The sequence below is a fragment of the Arachis hypogaea genome, chromosome 17 (genome assembly GCF_003086295.3).
Source record: "Arachis hypogaea cultivar Tifrunner chromosome 17, arahy.Tifrunner.gnm2.J5K5, whole genome shotgun sequence".
Lineage (NCBI taxonomy): Eukaryota > Viridiplantae > Streptophyta > Magnoliopsida > Fabales > Fabaceae > Arachis > Arachis hypogaea.
In genome coordinates, this window is record NC_092052.1 from 120,180,451 (window position 1) to 120,199,598 (window position 19,148).

Below are 19,148 nucleotides of genomic sequence, written 5' to 3' on the forward strand. Positions count from 1 at the left end.
TTTTCTCTTTATCTCCCCTCCCCTTCTCTCTCTCCTTTTCCTCTCTCTCCGCTTCTCTCTCTCCCTCTTTCTCCCCCTTCTCTCTCTCTCTCTCTCTCTCTCTCTCTCTCTCTCTCTCTCCTTCCCTTCCATCATCTCTTCCTCTCTCTCTCTCTCTCTCTCTCTTCTTTTTCCCTCTTTCTCTCTCCTATCTCTCTCTTTTTTTTCTTCCTCTTTCTCTCTCTCTCTCTCTCTCTCTCTCTCTCTCCACATTGTCTTTCTTTCTCTCTCCCTTGTCTCTCTATCCTTCTCTCCCTCTCTTCCCTTCCCTCTTTCTCTCTCTCATTCTCTCCCCCTCTCTCTGTCTCTCTCTCTTTCTCTCTGCTCTCTCGGTTCCTTTCTCTCTCCTTGCCCTCTTTCTCCCCCTCCCTTCTCTCTCTTTCTCTCTCTCCTTCCCTTCCTCTCTCTAATCATCTCTTCCCATTTTTCTATCTCTCCTCCTCCTCTCTCTCTTTCTCCTCTCCTTCTATATCTCTCTCTCTCTCTCCCCCATATCTCTCTCCTTTCTCCTTTCTTTTTCCTTCTCTCTTTCTCTCTCTCTCTCTCACTCTCTCTCTCTCTCTCTCTCTCTCTCTCTCTCCTTTCCCTCCCCTCTCTATCTCTCTCTCTTTTTTTCTTTTCTCTCTTTCTCTCTCTCGCTCCTCTCTCTTTCCTTTTTTTCTTTCTCTCTCTTCTCCTCTTTCTCTCTTCCTTTTCTCTCCTCATATTTATTTTCTTACTCTCTATTTTCTCTTTCTCTTTTAACCTTCTCTCAATCTCTATCCCTCTTCTATCTCTTTTCTCCTCTTCTTTCTAAAGCAAGAGAGAAGAGAGAGAGAGGAAGAGAAGATAGAGAAAGAGAAAGAAAAAAAAGGAGAGAGATAAGAAGAGAGAAGAAGGATAGGAGAGAGAGAAGAAGAGAGAGAAAGAGGAAGAAAAAAAGGACAAACAGAGAGAAAGAGAGAAGGGAGAGAGAGAGAGAGGATGGGAAGAGAGAAGGAGAGAGAGAGACATAAAAATATTAGGAGAGAGAAAAGAGAGGAGGGGAGAGAGAAGGAGAGAGAAAAGAGAGGAGGGGAGAGAGAAAGAGAGAATGGGAGAGAGAGAAGGAGAGAATGATAGAGAGAAAGAAAGAGGATGGGGAGAAAGAGGGGAAGGGGAGAGAGAGATAGATAGATAGAGGGGAGGGGGAGAGAGAGAAAAGAAGGAGAGGAGAAGGGAGAAAAATGGGAGAGAGAGAGAGAGAGAGAGAGAGAGAGAGAGAAGGAAGAGAAGAGGAGAGAGAGGAGGGGGAGAGAGAGAAAAATGGGAGAGAAGGGAGAGAGGGAGGAAGAGAAAGAGAGAGAGAGAGAGAGAGAGAGAGAGAGAGAGAGAAGGAAGAGAGAATAGGAGAGGGAGAAAAAAGGAGAGAGATGGAAAGAAGGAGATAAGAAAAAGTTACTCGTATCATTTAGAAAGAAAATTATTTATATTAGAAAAAATTATTTATAGAAAATGTTGAAAAGAGATAAGAAAGAAAAAGGAAAGAAAGCAATCGAAGGGATTTCATTATTTACAAATATTATTCGTATCATTTAGAAAGAAAAAACAATTTTTAGATAAAAAAAATTCAATTAAAAAAAGTTTAAAAATTTGGGTTTTTGTATGTAAAAATATTAATTTGTGTAAAAATCTATTTTTACATGTAAAAACCAATTTAATGGTATAAAAACCAATTTTTTAGTATAAAAACCGATTTTTAGTAGAAAAACTGATTTTTTAATGTAAAAACCGATTTTTTATATAAAAACCAATTATTTTTTAAAAATCGATTTTTATTTCAATAACCGGTTAAAAACCGATTTTGAATTTCACTAACCGGTTAATAACTGGTTTCATCATATAAAACCAATTTGGTTAATTAACCAATACTATATTTTTGGTTAACCAAAAAACTGGTTTGGTTTTTAGATTAACCAAACCATGAACACCCCTACTAAAAGTTTGGGTGTTACATTTGCCAAGCCACAACTGTTGTCACTCTACTTTTGTCTTTGCCATGGTATTAAAGAAAGAGGCCGTGATGGCAGTAATGATGGTAATGATGACAGTAATAATTGTAGTTGGGGATGAGAATGGTAGTGAAGAAGGATTTGAATAGTGGTAGAGTTTGAGATTAGAGGAGTGGTGGTATAGAGTAAAAAGAGAAGTTAAAGTTAGGTTATATTAGAAGATATTTTAAAAATTTTAAATAACTTTTTATGGTTCGAATAATTTTATTATTAAAAGTTTATTTTTTATGAATAAAATTAATAATTTTATTTATTCGTAGATAAATTTATTAATATTATAAATTTTTATAAATAAAAATAATAATTTACTCTTTAATTAATCATCAGCAATTAATATCATATATTAGTATATTGAACTGTGGATGTAGAGTGAATGAGGCTGGAACGAATGGGATTTGAGGGAAAGGGTGGGCAAATTCCAAAACCTCGCATAAACGTGAGTGGTGTCAACTGTCAAGCATAGGCCACTTTCCACTTTGTGGGGGATTTGGATCCTCTAAAGTTTAAATTTCACTTTAGAGAGTAAAGTGTGATTTTCTACCCTTGAATATTTTCTTTTTATATTTATTATTTGGTCCCACCTATGAAATCAATGGTGAGAGATCACATTTTACTCTCTAAAGTGAAATTTAAACTTTAGAAGATCCAAATCCCTTTGTGGGCAAACCATAGACATACATCATCTATGGTTGGAAAAGAAAACAAATGTAAACGTTTATGGGCTAATAATGTCAATGTCTGCCATGATTTTTTTATTTTCGGTCAAACTTTCAAGGCATCACAAACTCTGAAACACTAGCCATTCACACACACATTTAATAATTTCATCCACTATTTATTTATTGTCAAGTTTAAAATCCAAATACATTAAAAAACCATTCAACTAAAATCTAAACTGTTCTGCCATAAATTCATGACTATGATATATTGGTACATGACCACACTCGCACATTTAAAAGTACGGTTCCAGATCCATTGTGTGAGAATAGCCATACTACCGACATGTTATATAATTAATTAGTCAATATTAAGCAACTCTTCCAACAAAAATGTTAAAATCATTTTTTTATAAAAATATTTATTTAATCATACTTAAACTTAATAAAGATAAAAATAAAATTTTTAAACATATCAAAATTAAATTCAATAATTTACCATTTAAAAATTTAAAAAATATCTTGACATAAGTAATTATAAAACTTTTGTTAGAATATTTATGTAATATTATTATTTGGAAAAGGCTACCCATCCTATCCGTTGTTAAGAATACATGGAAAATTTAAAAATATCTTTAGTTGCCTCAACGTACATTGTATTGTATTAAGTCTCCAAAAAAAAAAACGTACATTGTATTAAATGATCAACAGGGGAATTAGTATTTAAGTAAATATATTGTCTTCGACTCTTGGATGATAAATGAGTGAATTAATTATTTAATTAATATAATATAATTTTTATTTTTAATTTTAAAAAATACTATATATATTATTTTGTATTTGTATTTAAATATATATTATTATTTTTAATATATATTTTATATAAATAACTGATTTAATAACTAATTTTAATATATCTGATTAATTTTCTTTTTGTTAAGCAAGGTCAACAAGCATTATTATATTTAATTCAATAAAACTAGTGTAGTAGGCACTTTGCCATTCTAGGAATATTCATTTCATTGTCGTTATTTTTAATTAATCTGTTTAGTTAACTAACACCGCAAAGGATAATCTACCTTCTGTATCTCTAAATATCCAAAATAAAAGTGTGCCAATACTGCAGTTTCAACAAATAAGCAATCGACAAAAATTAAAAAAATATATATATAGGGACCAATTACATGTATAAGTCAATTTGAATAATTTTATAAAAAAAATAAAAAAAAAATTATTTTAAAAATTTTAAATATTAGGATTAGGTTTAAAAATACACGCCATCTACATTCAACCCCAAACATAATATTTTTCTTTGTTTTCTCTTCTTACAGAGCGCGCCTCCACGTCTCCTTTTCCAATGTCTTATCTCGGCAGCACCGATCTCTCTCCATCCAACCCTAATCACACGCAATGCTTCACGGATTACGTTGCGCCCCTGGCACTTCCACGGTCCGTGGACTCTTCTCGTGACGCGCGCTTCCGTGTCCTCCCTCCACGTCTTCTCTTGGCAACGCCGGTCCCTTTCCATCCAACTCTGATTATGCGTGACGTTCCATACAACACGTCGCCCTTCCACGGCCCATGATCACCACGACGGAGAGCCTATCCTTATCCTTGCAACACGTTTCACCGCGCCGCTAGCCCTGCTTCTTGTTCTTCTTCTCCTTCACCTTCTCTTTGTCTTTCTCTTTTTTTTTCTTCTTGGTTTTGGATGATTCTTTTTATTAGTTCTAGATTTTTTTTTCTCTAATAATTTGGATTTCCTTCTTTTATTGATTTTGGATGACTTTTATAATAGTTTTATATATTTTTTTTCTTAGTTTTCGAATGTTCTTTTTTCAATATTTTATTGGATGTCTCGTTTTATTACATTTTAGAATTTTAAAAAGATTTTGAATATCTTCATTTTTGTTAGGTTTTGAATGTTTTTTGTTGTTACATTTCAAATGTTTCTTTTTATTTTTTAAAATGATTTAAAATTTTTTAAATTAAATTTACAATGATTTTGGATGTTTTTATTTTTCGATGTTTTTTCTTTTAAGTTTTGGATTTTTTTTTTCTTATATTTGGATGTTTCTTCTTTTTGTATTACTGTTTTAATAGTTTTAGATGTTTCTTTTCTTAGTTTTTATATGTTTTTTCCAATATTTTGTTGGATGTTTCATTTTGTTAGATTTTGAAATTTCAAAAATTTTTTGGATATATTATTTTTGTTAAATTTTGGATGTTTCTTTTTGTTAAGCTTCGAATAATTTTTTATCAAAAATTTTAAAATGATTTTAAAATTTTAAAAGATTTTGGATGTTTATTATTATTTGGTTTTAAAAGTTTTTTATTTATTTTGGATGTTGTTTTTATTAGGTTTTGGATGTTTCTCATGATAATTTGAATTCACGTATTCTTCAACAAAATAATTGAAAAAAAAATTGTTACATGGTTGTACTCCTTGTTGGTTACCTAACGGATTGAATTACAAATATACAAAGCAAATTAATTTTTAGCAAGTTGTCATGGTAAAATTTAGAATGTTAGATTTAACAGTATTTGTATAATTTTTTGGAGTGTTTGAGAATGTTCTAGATGGTTTCAGATAGGGGTGGCAAACGAGGCGAAATCCATGGGGTCGGCCCACAAAACCCACCGAAAAAGGCGGGTTGGGCTGAAAATTTGAAATTGCCAAACTTAAAAGGCCCGACTAACCCGCACCGCCTAATCCACGGGCTTTGGCGGGACAGGACAGGCTTTCCTGGCGAGCTAGACTTTTTTTGTTAATGCCATTTTTTTGTAAATTTCTATGATGTTATTGATCTATAAGAGGATGAAGATGATAACTGAAGATGTTCTAAATTATATTTTAGATTATGCTTTATGTTTGATTGATTATAAACTTGAAAAGATGTTTAATTAAATTTGGACAATATTTATTTTGCTTTGGATAATGTTGGTTTTATTATTTTGTTTTAAAAAACTTTGTTTATGATTATGTTTATTACATATTTATAATTATAAAGACTTTAATATTTATAAATTTAAAAATTATAATTTTTTATTTTTTTAGAAATTATAAATTTATTAAAATGGTTGTGAAATTATATATATTGTTTAACATTTAATGGTTTATAAAAAAAGAGAGAGATTTGACAGGTTTGACCTGCCAGTCTGCCGTTAGGCAGAGTAGGGGAGGAATTCAGGACCGCCTCACTAGGTAGGACGGACAGGCTTTTGGCGGGACAAGGCGGGCTTTCCCGTTTGCCATCCCCAGTTTCGGAACATTTTAGAATGCCTTAGAAGATCATGAAACACCCTAGAAAGTTCTAGAAGACTCTAGAAGGTCATAGAGTATTTTAGAAGAGTGTGGATGTATATAGAAATATGAAGAGTAGTATGGAATAATTTAGAAATATTTCAAGAAATGTGGTATGATAGATATTTGTAGTGAATGTTCTAGATGATCAATATGGACCGTTGATTAGATTTAATCCTAACTATCTATTGAGGAAGTGGATAGCTATAAATATGGATAAGAATTAGAGTTTAGGTGTGTGAGTCATTTGTAACAAACACTTGAGAAATAAAGCGTTCTTTCCACCAAAGCTTCATTTCTCTTGTGTTCTTAGCTTTCTTGCTAAGTATTGAGAGTTATGATGATTTGGTCTTAACTCAAGAGGTTGAGTAAGTTCGAGTACCGACACAATAGCATTGGAATGTGTCCAAGATAGTGTCAAAATGTATATAAAAATATTTAGTAGAAGAATAGAAAATAGAGAAAAAAATAAAAATGATTGTTGTATAGATGTCGAATTAACCTATTTGGATGTGTAAATTCATCAACCAAGCAGAAATGGATGCCTTCAAGAGAAGTCTAAAGCTTGGTGGGAGGAAGATACGATATGGTGCAAGTTAAGTTTATCAATTATCATGAAGTATTGTTTGTTTTGATTATGCCTATCTTTCTGTGTTTATTATACTGAGTAAATAGTAATTTTTAACCACTACAGATCTGAGTGCTGACAAAATTAACCATTAAAAATCAAAATTGACTTTATATCCATGAAAGATAAATTTTTGCAAATAAAATTATCTAAATTCTAAAAAATTAAATAAAAATTTTAAACTACTCTTTAGTAGAACCTAACCCTAATTTCTGATTTTATTCTATATCATCATTCTTCCAATTTCAAATTTTACCACTCTCATTCTCAATTACTATCATCACTGCAACCATTACCACCCTTCCTCCTTCACCTGAGTAGGCTTTATTTCTAAGACCCCAAATTGAACCATTTAAAGAAAATAAATCATGTTTTTGCTTTTATTGCAGGACAAAGAAAATGAATGGTGACTATTGCAAGTGATAGATGCAGGAACAATATGCTATCAATGCATAACTTAACATAAAATGCTATTGTGTCAATCATTTTGTTTTGCTTTGTCTTCATAATAATTTGTCAAGTTTATTTGGTATAAACTATAAACGTAACATAACCTTAGACAACATTTCATTCCAGAAAAGACCAAAACGTTCTCCTCAATTCCCTTTTTCATAATTTCGTGTTTCCATGCTTGAAGTGGGGAAGTCAGCGCTACCTACGCTGCATCAAAGTGCCTTCCACCGATGCTGCCAAAGATCGCCAATCTCCGGCACCACTCACACCGAGGAAGAGGTAGTTCGATGCATCAGTTAGCATTGACGTCGTCAGGGATTTGGAGAAGAGGATATGACTGGCGGCGGCGGTTGGGGATTCATGCTGAAGACGATGGGATCCATGCGGTGAGAGGAGAAGCTGATGCTTGATCTGAAGACTGAGATTGATAGGATGAAAGATGCAATTTTTAGGAAGGAGGGGGCGGTGGTGCAAAGACGACGATGTCGACGTAATGGTGGAGCGAAGAGCATGGAAATTCATGCTAACAGTAGTAGCTACTGTGACGGCGGCGGTGATGGAACGGTGGTTGAAATAAGGTCGTGGAATCTGAGGACGAGAAGGGCTGCATATAAGGATCCGGTGGTTGTCTGCAGCAAGGAGGAAGGTGTTGATGGTGATAGCGGCAGTGATGGTAGTAGTTGGAGATGAGAGGGGTGGTAGGATTTAGAATTGGAGAAGTGACGACGTGGAATAAAATCAGAAGTTAGGGTTAGATTCATAGTTGTAAAAATCGAATCAGACTGACCAGTTCGATCAAAAAACTGATAAATCGGACCATAAAATCGGTTCAGTTCGTTTCTTAGACCGTTCAAAGATGAAAACTGACGTGAACCAATGAGAACCGATAAAAATCTGTCAAATTTGGTGAGAACAAAAAAAAACCGGTCCAACTAGTTTGGTTTGGTAACTGTGCACTCTATGGTGCTTTATAGCACCGCATTTTCACCTGTGATCCAGTGTGGCCTACGGTCCTCCAGCGTGCCACTTGTCCACTTGTGATTTAGCGTGTATTATTTTAGAAAATTCCAAAATAGTAGAGCCAAGGTTCAAACAAGGAACCTCCTGATTGTAGTGTCTTATAATTGTATAGTAAATCCTTGAATTAAATAATTTTATACATATCTAATTTAATTTTAATTTTACTTTTATATTCTCTATTTTTTGAATTAATTATATTTTTAATTATGTACCATTATTAATAAAATATAAACTTTACTAAAAATTTATTAATCTACTTTATCTATTTCAATGTTAGTGTTGTGATTAAAGTTATCTAATTTGATACTAGTATTGAAATTTATTGATTTTATAGATTGATATTTTTATTGTGTCAAATTAAGATACTATTGTAGTAGTACTAACTAATTTTATGTCTATTTTTGTGTTAGTTATCTTTAAAATTTGAGACTTAGTTATTTTTAAAATATTGGTGAAATTTTTTAAATTTTTTACTATTTTATATTTTTATTTACGTGGGACCAATTTTACCAGTTCAACTAGTGATTTATCGGTTGAACCAATAACCAGTAATCCGACTAGTTTGATCATCGATTCAGTTCTTATAATTATGGTTATATTATATTAAATGGTAGTTTAGGAATTTTATTTAATTTTTTAGGATTTGTTAGATAATTTTATTTGCCAAAACTCATATTTCATGAATATAAAGTCAATTTCAATTTTTTGTGGTTAGTTTTATCAGCACTTACATCTTTGGTTGTTAATTAATTTAGATCATTACATAACTAAAAAAATCCAATATATAATATATATTAACATACGAAATAAATATTAAAAATATATAAAATAAATATTTATGAATATACAAAAATATATGATAATTAATTTTTTTTTGTGAGAAAGAAGGGTCAAAGACCCCAAGAAACAAAAGAAAACAAAGTAAAAATAAGCAAAACAAAAGAGACACCTAACAAAGAGAAACCAAGACTAGCCTGACTCTCTTAATCTAACTTATGATGCTAAGATGAAAACAAAAAAAAATGAACCGATAGTATTAAATTCAGTTTTCTACCAACATACTTTTATTTGAGGAGTTTAGAGTGAAGTTTGTCAAAAATACAGCAAATTTTATGAATATAATGAAAATTTTCAGGTCTAAAACCTATTAAAAAGTCTGATAATTATTTTTTATAAAAATAAAAATATTATTTAAAAAGAAAATTTATTTTTAATAAAAATATTTATATGTAATATGTCATATTTAATATTTATAAAAAAATTTATATTTTTAAAGTATTTAAAATATATAAAAATATTTATAATAAGATATAATAAATTTAAGATATCTCATAATTTTGTTAATAGTAAAAAAATTATTTATATATTTAATTATGTGTCAGGTTCAGACAGACCTGCACAGGCCAATAAAGCTAATTAGTGAGTTTGGACATGACCTATTAATATATTAAGGCTTTTAAAAGAGTCTGAGCCTGTGCCTATTTTATAACAGGCCAGGCTAAACACATGCTAGACTGCAGGATTCTGACAAGCCGCCTGTCCTTTTTCCACCCCTAGTTGTGCTACACCAAAAGGTATATCATGCAGGTGATCGAGAGTATCCTATTCCCAAACGCATCTGGCTCCGGGTGCACATCAGGTGGCTACCCTTGCTAGAGGACCTTGACACATGTGGCAGGTTATCATGGGGCTCGACTGTGTTGGCATGGCTGTACCGCCATATGTGTCGTGCCACGGAGCATAGTCAGTGCAATTTGGACGGTTGCGTCAGTTTGCTGCTCTCTTGGGCCTATCATCATATTCCACTGCTATGGTCGGATGGATTTGAGACTCGTTGATTTCTCGCTAGTTGAGAGGTATTATTCATTTATACACTTTTCTTCTTTAGTTACTGAAATAGAGTTGTGATGTGTAATCATTCGCGGCATATTAGATGGATTGAGTACCGTCCAGATAATAGCAAAGGCGAAAACATGCTTAGACATTACAGGCGTACGCTAAATGGGATCGGCATCCTCTACGTAAGTGATAAATATCTAAGAATTATAATTTTATATTAATTAACTTTCAAACTTGTATATGATGCCTCTTGCGTTTTGTGAACAGGTTAACTGGACGCCATACGCTGACCTACATCTACAGGGTGTAGTTCCACTGGGGATAGCTGAGGTTGAAGCCTCTTCGACGGTTGTATGTCCGCTCCTTTGTTTCGCTATCATCGAGTGGCATCAGGTTGACCGGGTAGTGCATCAGTTTGGTGGCCTACAACATATTCCAACCAGGCCACTGAACATCGACGAGATGCATCGTGACGATGAGGAGATTCAGGCGAGCCGAGTGATTCCCGCATTTTTTGGGTGGCTGGCATGAGATGTGGGATGCTCATGCAGACCATCAACTCTATATACACCATCATATTGACTTGTGTCTATCACGGCCAAGACTATGTCACAAGTTGAACCCAAGTACTTAAATACCCATCAACAGTTAGCACATATACATGGTGACTTTATACATAACTAACAACAACGTAATAAATCTTACCTGATAAGTACATCTGCATAGCGAATAACCAACAAGAAAGCTCGTTATATGACTCCTCCCAATCGTCATATATTCTGCCAATGACTCTGCTTTGCAAGCCAAATCTTTTTGTACAACGCTTTATAATCGAAGTGATTTTTCACACCTCTTTACAAAATCTTTATGCTGATTGTTAGATCTGCTTTTACAATTATAAATATATGTTGAGCAATCACTTTTGAATCTAACCTACGTGCTAAGATGAGAACAAAAAAAAAAAAGAATCAATAGTATTGAATTAAGTTTTCTACCAACTATATTTTTATTTGAGGAGTTTAGAATGAAGTTTGTCAAAAATATAGTAAATTCTATGAATATAATGAAATTTGTTAGAGATATGATAAATTTGTCTTAAATTAAAAAAAAAACGTATCTTAATATTTAAAATTAAAATAATTTTTATATAATAATATATTTTTTTTTATTTTAGAAAAAATTCAGTATTCCAGTGTAAGTAGTAGGGACTAGGGAGTACAGTACAAGTCTACAAGATCCGAGACTTCGCCGCTAAAAGCATATCTCTCTCTCACTTTTTATTTGCGCCAATTTGCCATTAACCACCGACACCACAGGACCACCACCACCTCCATCTGTCAACCACGTGTCAACCCCATCTATATCCAAACGACGATTACCGCGTTGTCGTCACACTCCCACCTCAATGATCCTCTAGAACGCCACCTTCCCTTCACCGTGTTTGTACGTTACTAGCTTCTTTTGTAGCTTTTAGCTTTCAGTTCCAAGTCGTTCGCACTTCGCACTGTCGGTGCTGTGAATTTTCAATTTTCCCTTGTCTTTAAACATAATATTAATAATATAAAATATATATTTATTATAATTATAATAAATTTTATTTATTTAATATTTATCATATAATATGTAATATTTTAATTTGTTATAAAAATATTTAATCTGAAATTTTTATATCAATAAAATATTATACAAAAATAAATTTTATTACATTAATAATAGATATACATTTTATATTATAATTATTTGATCAATTAAAAAATTATTACAAAATATATATAATTATATTATAATAATTATTAAAAGATATTTTAGTCAAATAAATTAAAAATATATTATTTTAATCTTAACAAAGTTACATTTTATAATTAAGATAAAAGAAAACATGATTTAAACATCTCTTATAAATATTTAAATATCACGTCATCTCTCGCGCTTTCTCTCTCAATTTTAAATACTACTACTGTTGCTCTTTTAAGATTATTGCAATTGAAAGCTACTCTTACCAACACTATAAAATCGACGAAAGAAAAATAAATCAGATGCCATAGTTAATGACTGAGATGTTTCCATGATAGGCGTTAATGCCTTAAATGTAAGTCAGATTAATTAACTAAAATACTTGCGGCAAGACTTTAGGGGCCAAAGTTATTAAGATTATTATAAGTGGGAGTTTTTTTTTTTTTAAATTTTTCTTTCAATAAATACATAATACATACATTAAAATTTAAATATTTTGTATTTTTATAATTTTTTAATTTATAATTTTAACTTAGAACATATATTAACTAAATTCAATTATTTTTCATTGGCTTTCGCTTGAATTTATTACTTATCGCAAAAAAATATATTTTATATAGTAAATATATAATTATAAATATTACATGCGTAAAATTATAAATATTGAATTAAATAAAATAATTTTAAATTATTATTTCTTTAATATTTCTCCTAATTAAAAAAATAAAAAATGTTCAGAATGAGCTTGTCAAAAATGAAGATGCCTACATACATGGACATGTATCAGAACTTTTTAAGGTAAAATATACCTCGAACGGGAATTGGGTAAAGGGCTGTACAAGAATTTTTCTCTTATCCAATGTGTTTGCATTGGGATGCGAATAGGTTGCAATATGGAGATATTTATTTTGGTTTGGGGAAGTGGTTACCGTGAAATTGTGTGTAAGAAGGACAACTTAAAAGCTTCTTATTTTACAACTTTTTTAGACCTTATAGGCAAGCTGCTTATATAGACTTAATTCAAATGATTCATGAAGTTTTACAATGGAAATGGTTGGCTGATGAGGTGAAAACAAAGGACAACAAATAAAGTAGCAGATGCAGTGGCCAAGCACGTTGTTCTTAACGTGCTGAATTATACAGAATGGTTGAAGTCTTGGGATATGTAGCAACAATCCTCTGTAGCGACATCCCTTCCCCCCCCCCCCCCCCTAAGCTCGTTTCTCTTCTGTTTTGATCTTTCTCCTTTTTTTTTTTCCCTTTAGACACCAAAAAAGATACTATTACTAGGCCGTAATTATTTTTTTTTTAAAAAGATATTTATGTAGAATATTACTAATAGTTTGACATCATGACATTGGTTTTAACAAACTGTTTAATTTTACAAAAGCTAACATGGTTTGTCATAGTGTTACAACTTTCAACTGTAATATATTGATAATGAAAATTAATTTATATATTCAGTTAATTAAATTATTTTATTTTTTTATTTTATCTATTATATATAATAAAACTGGAGAAAAGTTTGACATATATTTTTTTCTAATACTCTCCATATTATATATAAATAAAAAATATATTTATGATTTATAAGATTTAAATCCAAAAATTTCTAGGTTAAAGAATAAAATATTTATTATATTGACTAATATTATATTTATTATAAGTTTATAAATTTAATAACTAAACAATGAACCTGATGTCTACAATACAATATAATTAGTCAAGATTTAGAACAAAATTTTATATTACAATTTACAGCCATGCTATTTATACAAAAAATACTTAATTGACTCATCATGCAAAACTATTTTACACTAAAATAATCCACATCGCTCAATAAAAATATAAATTGTATCATGTATCGAGAGTTAATAACTTAATATGCATTTATTTTATTTTATTTTTTAAATAGATATCATGAAAATCGTGAGTGAAAGTGTGAAACTTGACCATTGTAATGGAGAACAAATATGAAAGGGGAATGTAATTGAAAGAATTTAATTTTGATGTATTTTTAGTATAAAATAATTTTATATATGTATTTAAGTATTTAACATAAAATCAGTAAAAATAATTATTAAATATTAATTGTGTAAATAATTATTAAAAAACGAATATTATTATACGACTGTATAAATTTTATACTATCAATCAAATAAAATCAAACTAAAATTAGAAAGACTATATTTATTTGCCATTTGTCACACTTGGAGTCAATGAATTAATAAAACATAACATTAATAATGGAATATTATTTTATTAGTTTTTGTTGTGACTTAAATAAACTAAACAAAATAAAGAAATTGTTTAAATATACAGTTTTATCTAAGACTACTTTTAAACTCCTTATAAAGTGAATAAAGTTTCACACGATGAAGTTGTAATTTTATCATCATTTTTATCATAGTGTCTATCACTGTGTTTGCATCTCTTTTAATCAAACAAAAGTCAACATGCCAATGTCAATTCATGATATTTCTTATTTTGAGTATTCACAGATCAATAAATCCAAAATTATCTTGGTGATTAGTAACAAGATTAAAATTTTTATACAATCTGTTTCATAAATAACATCTCGTTGACCCATATACCAAACTAAGAGATATCTTCTTCAAATAATAAACAATTCTCTTTGAAAAATACTATTACTTTTAATCATTCTTAAACACCTTCTTTGTCAATTTTCATTACAATCTCTAATAATACAAGTAAAACTAACACTATCACTTGAATCAGAATACTTAACATTACAATTAATCTTAAAAGTAGATGGAGATTCTAAAAACCATTTTCTTAATAGGAGATTCTAAAAACCATTTTCTTAATAGGTAAATCAACCTAATATTAATTAAATATGGCAATATTTTAATTGAATAAATAAATGTTAGTAAGGTACAAGGCATGGTGCGAGGGCGAGGGAGTAGCAGGATTAGTATAGCAGCAGCGTAACACAGGATCATAGCTCCCTCACTGAGGCAGAAACACTATATAAGTATATATAATCTCACCTCCCATTGTTTCTCTCTCTCTCTCTCAACTCTCACAGAACAAGAAAGAAAATCGTCCGTACTCTGCTTACTGCTTCCCCTGGGCGCGTTCTCATTCCCATTCTCATTCCTTTCTTCCTCTTTCTTCTTGTTCGAAAATGGAGGTGTTCTACTACATGGTCTTTGGTGTATTGGCCGCGGTGGTGGCGGCACTGGAGCTGAGCAAGAGCAACAAGGACAGAATCAACACATCTTCCGCCTTCAATTCCTTCAAGAACAATTACCTTATCGTGTATTCCCTCATGATGGGTACGCTTTTACCTTAGATCTGCTTTCTCTCTTCCTTCTTCTCTCAGATCGAGAGGGATCTCGCGCCATTGCGCCATTTCTCCTTCTCGATCTGTACGTCCTGTCATTTTCCTTCCTTGATCTGTCTTGAGGTTTTCATATTCGCTTTCGAACTGGACGTGCTTTTTCCGCAACACTGTCTGGATTCTTAGTTTCGTTCCTGAAATTGAAATTGAAATTCGATCGAATGGGGACAGAAAGAGAAAGAGAATGAGTGAGTTAGGTAGTGTTTTCTTCGGCATTTAATTGTTCTAGGAAAATAAATAACTAATGCTTATCCAGTGTCTCATATTTAATTATTTATTTATTTCCTTTTTTGTTTTCTTTCACGATGGCAGAATATTAATTATTATTATTTTATAGATCTTTACAAAGCAATTGTGTTTTTGCTACTCGACTCACCGTCAATTTCATTGTGAAATTGTAAGGGAGGAATCAAACATTTATCTGAGACGGATCTTAATTATATCTGAGCGAGTTTGGTTCCTGCTGATAGTAGTGATGTATCTCGTGGTTGTGGCAACTGTGATTTGCATTTATGTTTTAATTCTACTTTTCTTTTCTCTTTTTTTTTTATGTGAAAACTGAAAAGGATGTGGAATTGTAGTATCTACAATTCGCTTATACACTGTGCTTAATTATTTTTTCTTTTACCAAGATTGTTAAGTTTTGCCACTCTATTTATGGATAGATAAATCAAACTATAGTAATGTTTGGTGAGGGATGAGGGGGATGCTTAAATTGAAATTCTTCAAGTAGCCGAGTTACCATTGTAAGTGTTTTTGGTAGTCTAATGGGTTGCTGTTTGTATGGTTACAGCTGGAGATTGGTTGCAAGGTCCATATGTGTACTACCTTTACAGTACATATGGCTACGGGAAAGGAGAGATAGGACAGCTTTTCATTGCTGGTTTTGGGTCTTCCATGCTCTTTGGAACAATTGTGGGATCTCTAGCTGACAAACAGTGAGTTTTTTTCTTTTATCCCGAGTGCATCTTCTTGTGGAAATGTCATAGCACTTTTTCGGGGTATCTCATGCTTCTTACTCGAAAATCAGGGGGCGTAAGAGGGCCTGTGTGACCTATTGCATAACCTACATCCTGAGTTGCATCACCAAGCATTCTCCACAATACAAAGTACTCATGTTGGGCCGTGTTTTGGGAGGTATTGCCACTTCACTTCTGTTTTCAGCATTTGAATCGTGGCTTGTTGCTGAGCACAACAAGGTGAGGAATAAATGTTTTTAACGGTTGCCGGATGCTTCTTTGATAATATTTTTCCTCCAGATAATTTTGACTCACAAATAGTTCCTTGTAATCTGAATGCAGCAGATATGAAAATATAATTTGTATGTGGAGGCTGTATATGATTTGAATAATGCATTGCACATGAGTGGGTTTTATATCCGCAAAATAACAATTTTGATTTGATTGTTTTGGCTGGCACACCAAATTGGATTGATATAGTTTTTTGTATATTTATCAATACATATTTACAATCAAAATATGTGGCTGATAAACCATTTCTGCAATGTTCTCAATTATTATAGTATATCCATGATGCATGTAAACATCTTGCATTTGTGAGCCTCAATTCAGCTTTTTGTTAATATTATCTTTCAGAGGGGCTTTGATCAACAGTGGCTATCATTGACGTTTTCAAAAGCTATATTTCTTGGAAACGGTCTTGTTGCTATTGTCTCTGGGCTGTTTGGAAATGTTCTTGTTGATACGTTGTCTCTTGGACCTGTCGCTCCCTTTGATGCTGCTTCATGTTTTCTTGCAATTGGTATGGCCATCATCTTATCTACGTGGACTGAAAATTTTGGGGATCCTTCTGAGAACAAGGACTTGCTTACCCAATTCAGGGGTGCTGCTGTGGCCATTGCATCAGGTAGATTCTTAAGTTTTGATAATTTTTTTCTTGGTATGTTTATACAGTAGTTCCATGTAAATGCTTGAAATTTGAAACTGCACATTACACTGTCCACTATAGTACTGCAATGGTTGCATTGCATTTGATCACATCCTAGCAGTGAAGTGTGTAAATGATTAACCATAGGAGCCAACTCTGCTGTTAAACACGAGGCAGTTGCTTGGAATATTTGGTATCAGAGTTGTGTCTTGTCCCTGGTGTTTAACATGCAGTTAGAAGCTGGTCCTAACTAACATGGAATGTATATTTACTATGCAAATCTAGAAGAGAAATACTAACTTCTCTGTAACCGTAAGGCAGTTGTTATTAAACATACCTCAATAATTATGCAAGCAGATGTTTTATCTGGTTCTACTTTTTATGTTGATATCATTGTACTTTGTTCATCTCTTGCTAGTTTCCCATGTTCATCTATTAATATATATTGTGTGTTTCAGATGAAAAAATTGCCTTGTTGGGTGCCATACAATCTCTCTTTGAAGGTTCAATGTATACCTTTGTATTCCTATGGACTCCTGCATTGAGCCCAAACGATGAAGAAATTCCACATGGTTTTATTTTTGCAACATTCATGTTATCTTCAATGTTGGGAAGCTCACTGGCATCTAGGTTGATGGCTCGCGCATCACTCCGAGTAGAGGGCTACATGCAGATTGTTTTTGCAGTTTCTGCTGCTTCTCTAATACTTCCCATTTTGACCACTGTATGCTAGTCTTCCCTGCTCTATTTAGTATTGTTATTTGCATTGCATACTATTCTGCTATAAATTGACTGGTTTGTTGGGAACAGTTCGTTGTGTCTCCTACAAAGGAGAAAGGTGGAGGCATCTCATTTTCTGGTTCCATTCAGCTTCTTGGCTTCTGTACTTTCGAGAGTTGTGTTGGCATATTCTGGCCATCTATTATGAAGATGAGATCTCAATATATTCCGGAGGAGGCTAGGAGCACAATCATGAACTTCTTCCGCATTCCTCTGAACATTTTTGTGTGTGTTGTGCTGTACAACGTAAGTTGCTAATTTTGCCACTTTCTTATATATATATATATATATTCAAAACCTTTGGTTCAAGGTAATTTGACTATTGTGTATTTTGTCTGTGCAGGTTGATGCATTCCCTATCACTGTGATGTTTGGCATGTGCTCAATTTTCCTGATGGTTGCCTGTATCTTACAAAGGCGACTGATGGTCATTGCAGAAAAGCCAAGTAAGATCCTCACACTAAGATACCCACCCTTTGGCAACTTTATTTTAACCTTGAAATGATTTTATCCATAGCCCTTTCTCTTTTGGTGGAAGAAAAGCTTTCTAACTTGGGGATGGGATTTGTGTTTGAAACAGAAGCAGGAGAATGGCAAATGAAGGAAAGGGACACTGAATCAGAGCCATTGAACATCTAACTGGTGTTATCTTAAGTTTTCTGTGGAGGCACTGAATGCGGTTGCTTCAACATTTACTTACATAAGGCAGTTTTCTGTCTAATTGGCATAAAGATGCGATCTAAGTGTGAAGATAAACCTGTTGTCCACCAACCAAGGCAAAAAGGGAATTCAAGCAGAAAAAAGATTGGTGGAGCTATTTCTTCTTTTCTTTTTGTTTTTTTAAGTGTTTTTGGTATCCATACCGTAGTGCATTAGATTCCTATTGGCTATTAATATTACTTGGAGGAGAAATCTCCGTTTTGGTAGTTCTCATGTTATTCTTTTGAGGGCGGGATCCACACTTTGTCCCGTTGGGAATAGTATATGTTACCTAATGTGCCATACTATTTCTCTCTCTCTCTCTCTCTCTCTCTCTCTCTCTCTCTCTCTCTCTCTCTCTCTCTCTCTCTCTCTCTCTCTCTCCTTTTGTAATGAAAAATTGCTCTCCATTCAATTGATGCATCCTTTATATAGCCTTTACTTTCGCCAAGTACTTATATGATAGTGGAATTTGTTCACTTAATACGTAATATTTTATTGTTGATTCGATGAAACTTGCTGTTTAAAGTTCCAATGCGTTTTCTCCCAGTAATAGGCCAAGATTAACCATTAACAGTAAGCCACTATTCGTTGATGAAAAATGGTTTGTGCGGTGAAGGAAGGAAGTTGGTTGTGGTATTGAACATGAGTGTGAAAGGATGCATGTTATCATCCGAAGGTGCATTAATGACTGGATGTAGTGTTAGCCCTGAGC

The 19,148-nt window shown here is 32.5% G+C and overlaps 1 protein-coding gene across 2 annotated transcripts; it reads left to right on the forward strand.

Annotated features, from left to right (window-relative positions):
* The first annotated feature begins 14,609 nt into the window (after positions 1 to 14,609).
* LOC112764080 (uncharacterized) lies at positions 14,610 to 18,867 on the forward strand. 2 transcript variants are annotated; one of them, XM_025809604.3, is made up of 8 exons: positions 14,610 to 15,002; positions 15,861 to 16,005; positions 16,098 to 16,266; positions 16,663 to 16,933; positions 17,413 to 17,678; positions 17,765 to 17,980; positions 18,078 to 18,180; positions 18,315 to 18,867. In XM_025809604.3, exons 1-8 carry the CDS (start codon positions 14,852 to 14,854, stop codon positions 18,371 to 18,373), a joined length of 1,380 nt encoding a protein of 459 aa, XP_025665389.1. In that variant the 5' UTR covers positions 14,610 to 14,851; the 3' UTR covers positions 18,374 to 18,867. The 2 variants fall into 2 exon arrangements, with proteins under 2 accessions (XP_025665389.1, XP_029150297.1); XM_029294464.2 differs by having other exon boundaries at positions 14,723 to 15,264.
* Positions 18,868 to 19,148: the final 281 nt, after the last annotated feature.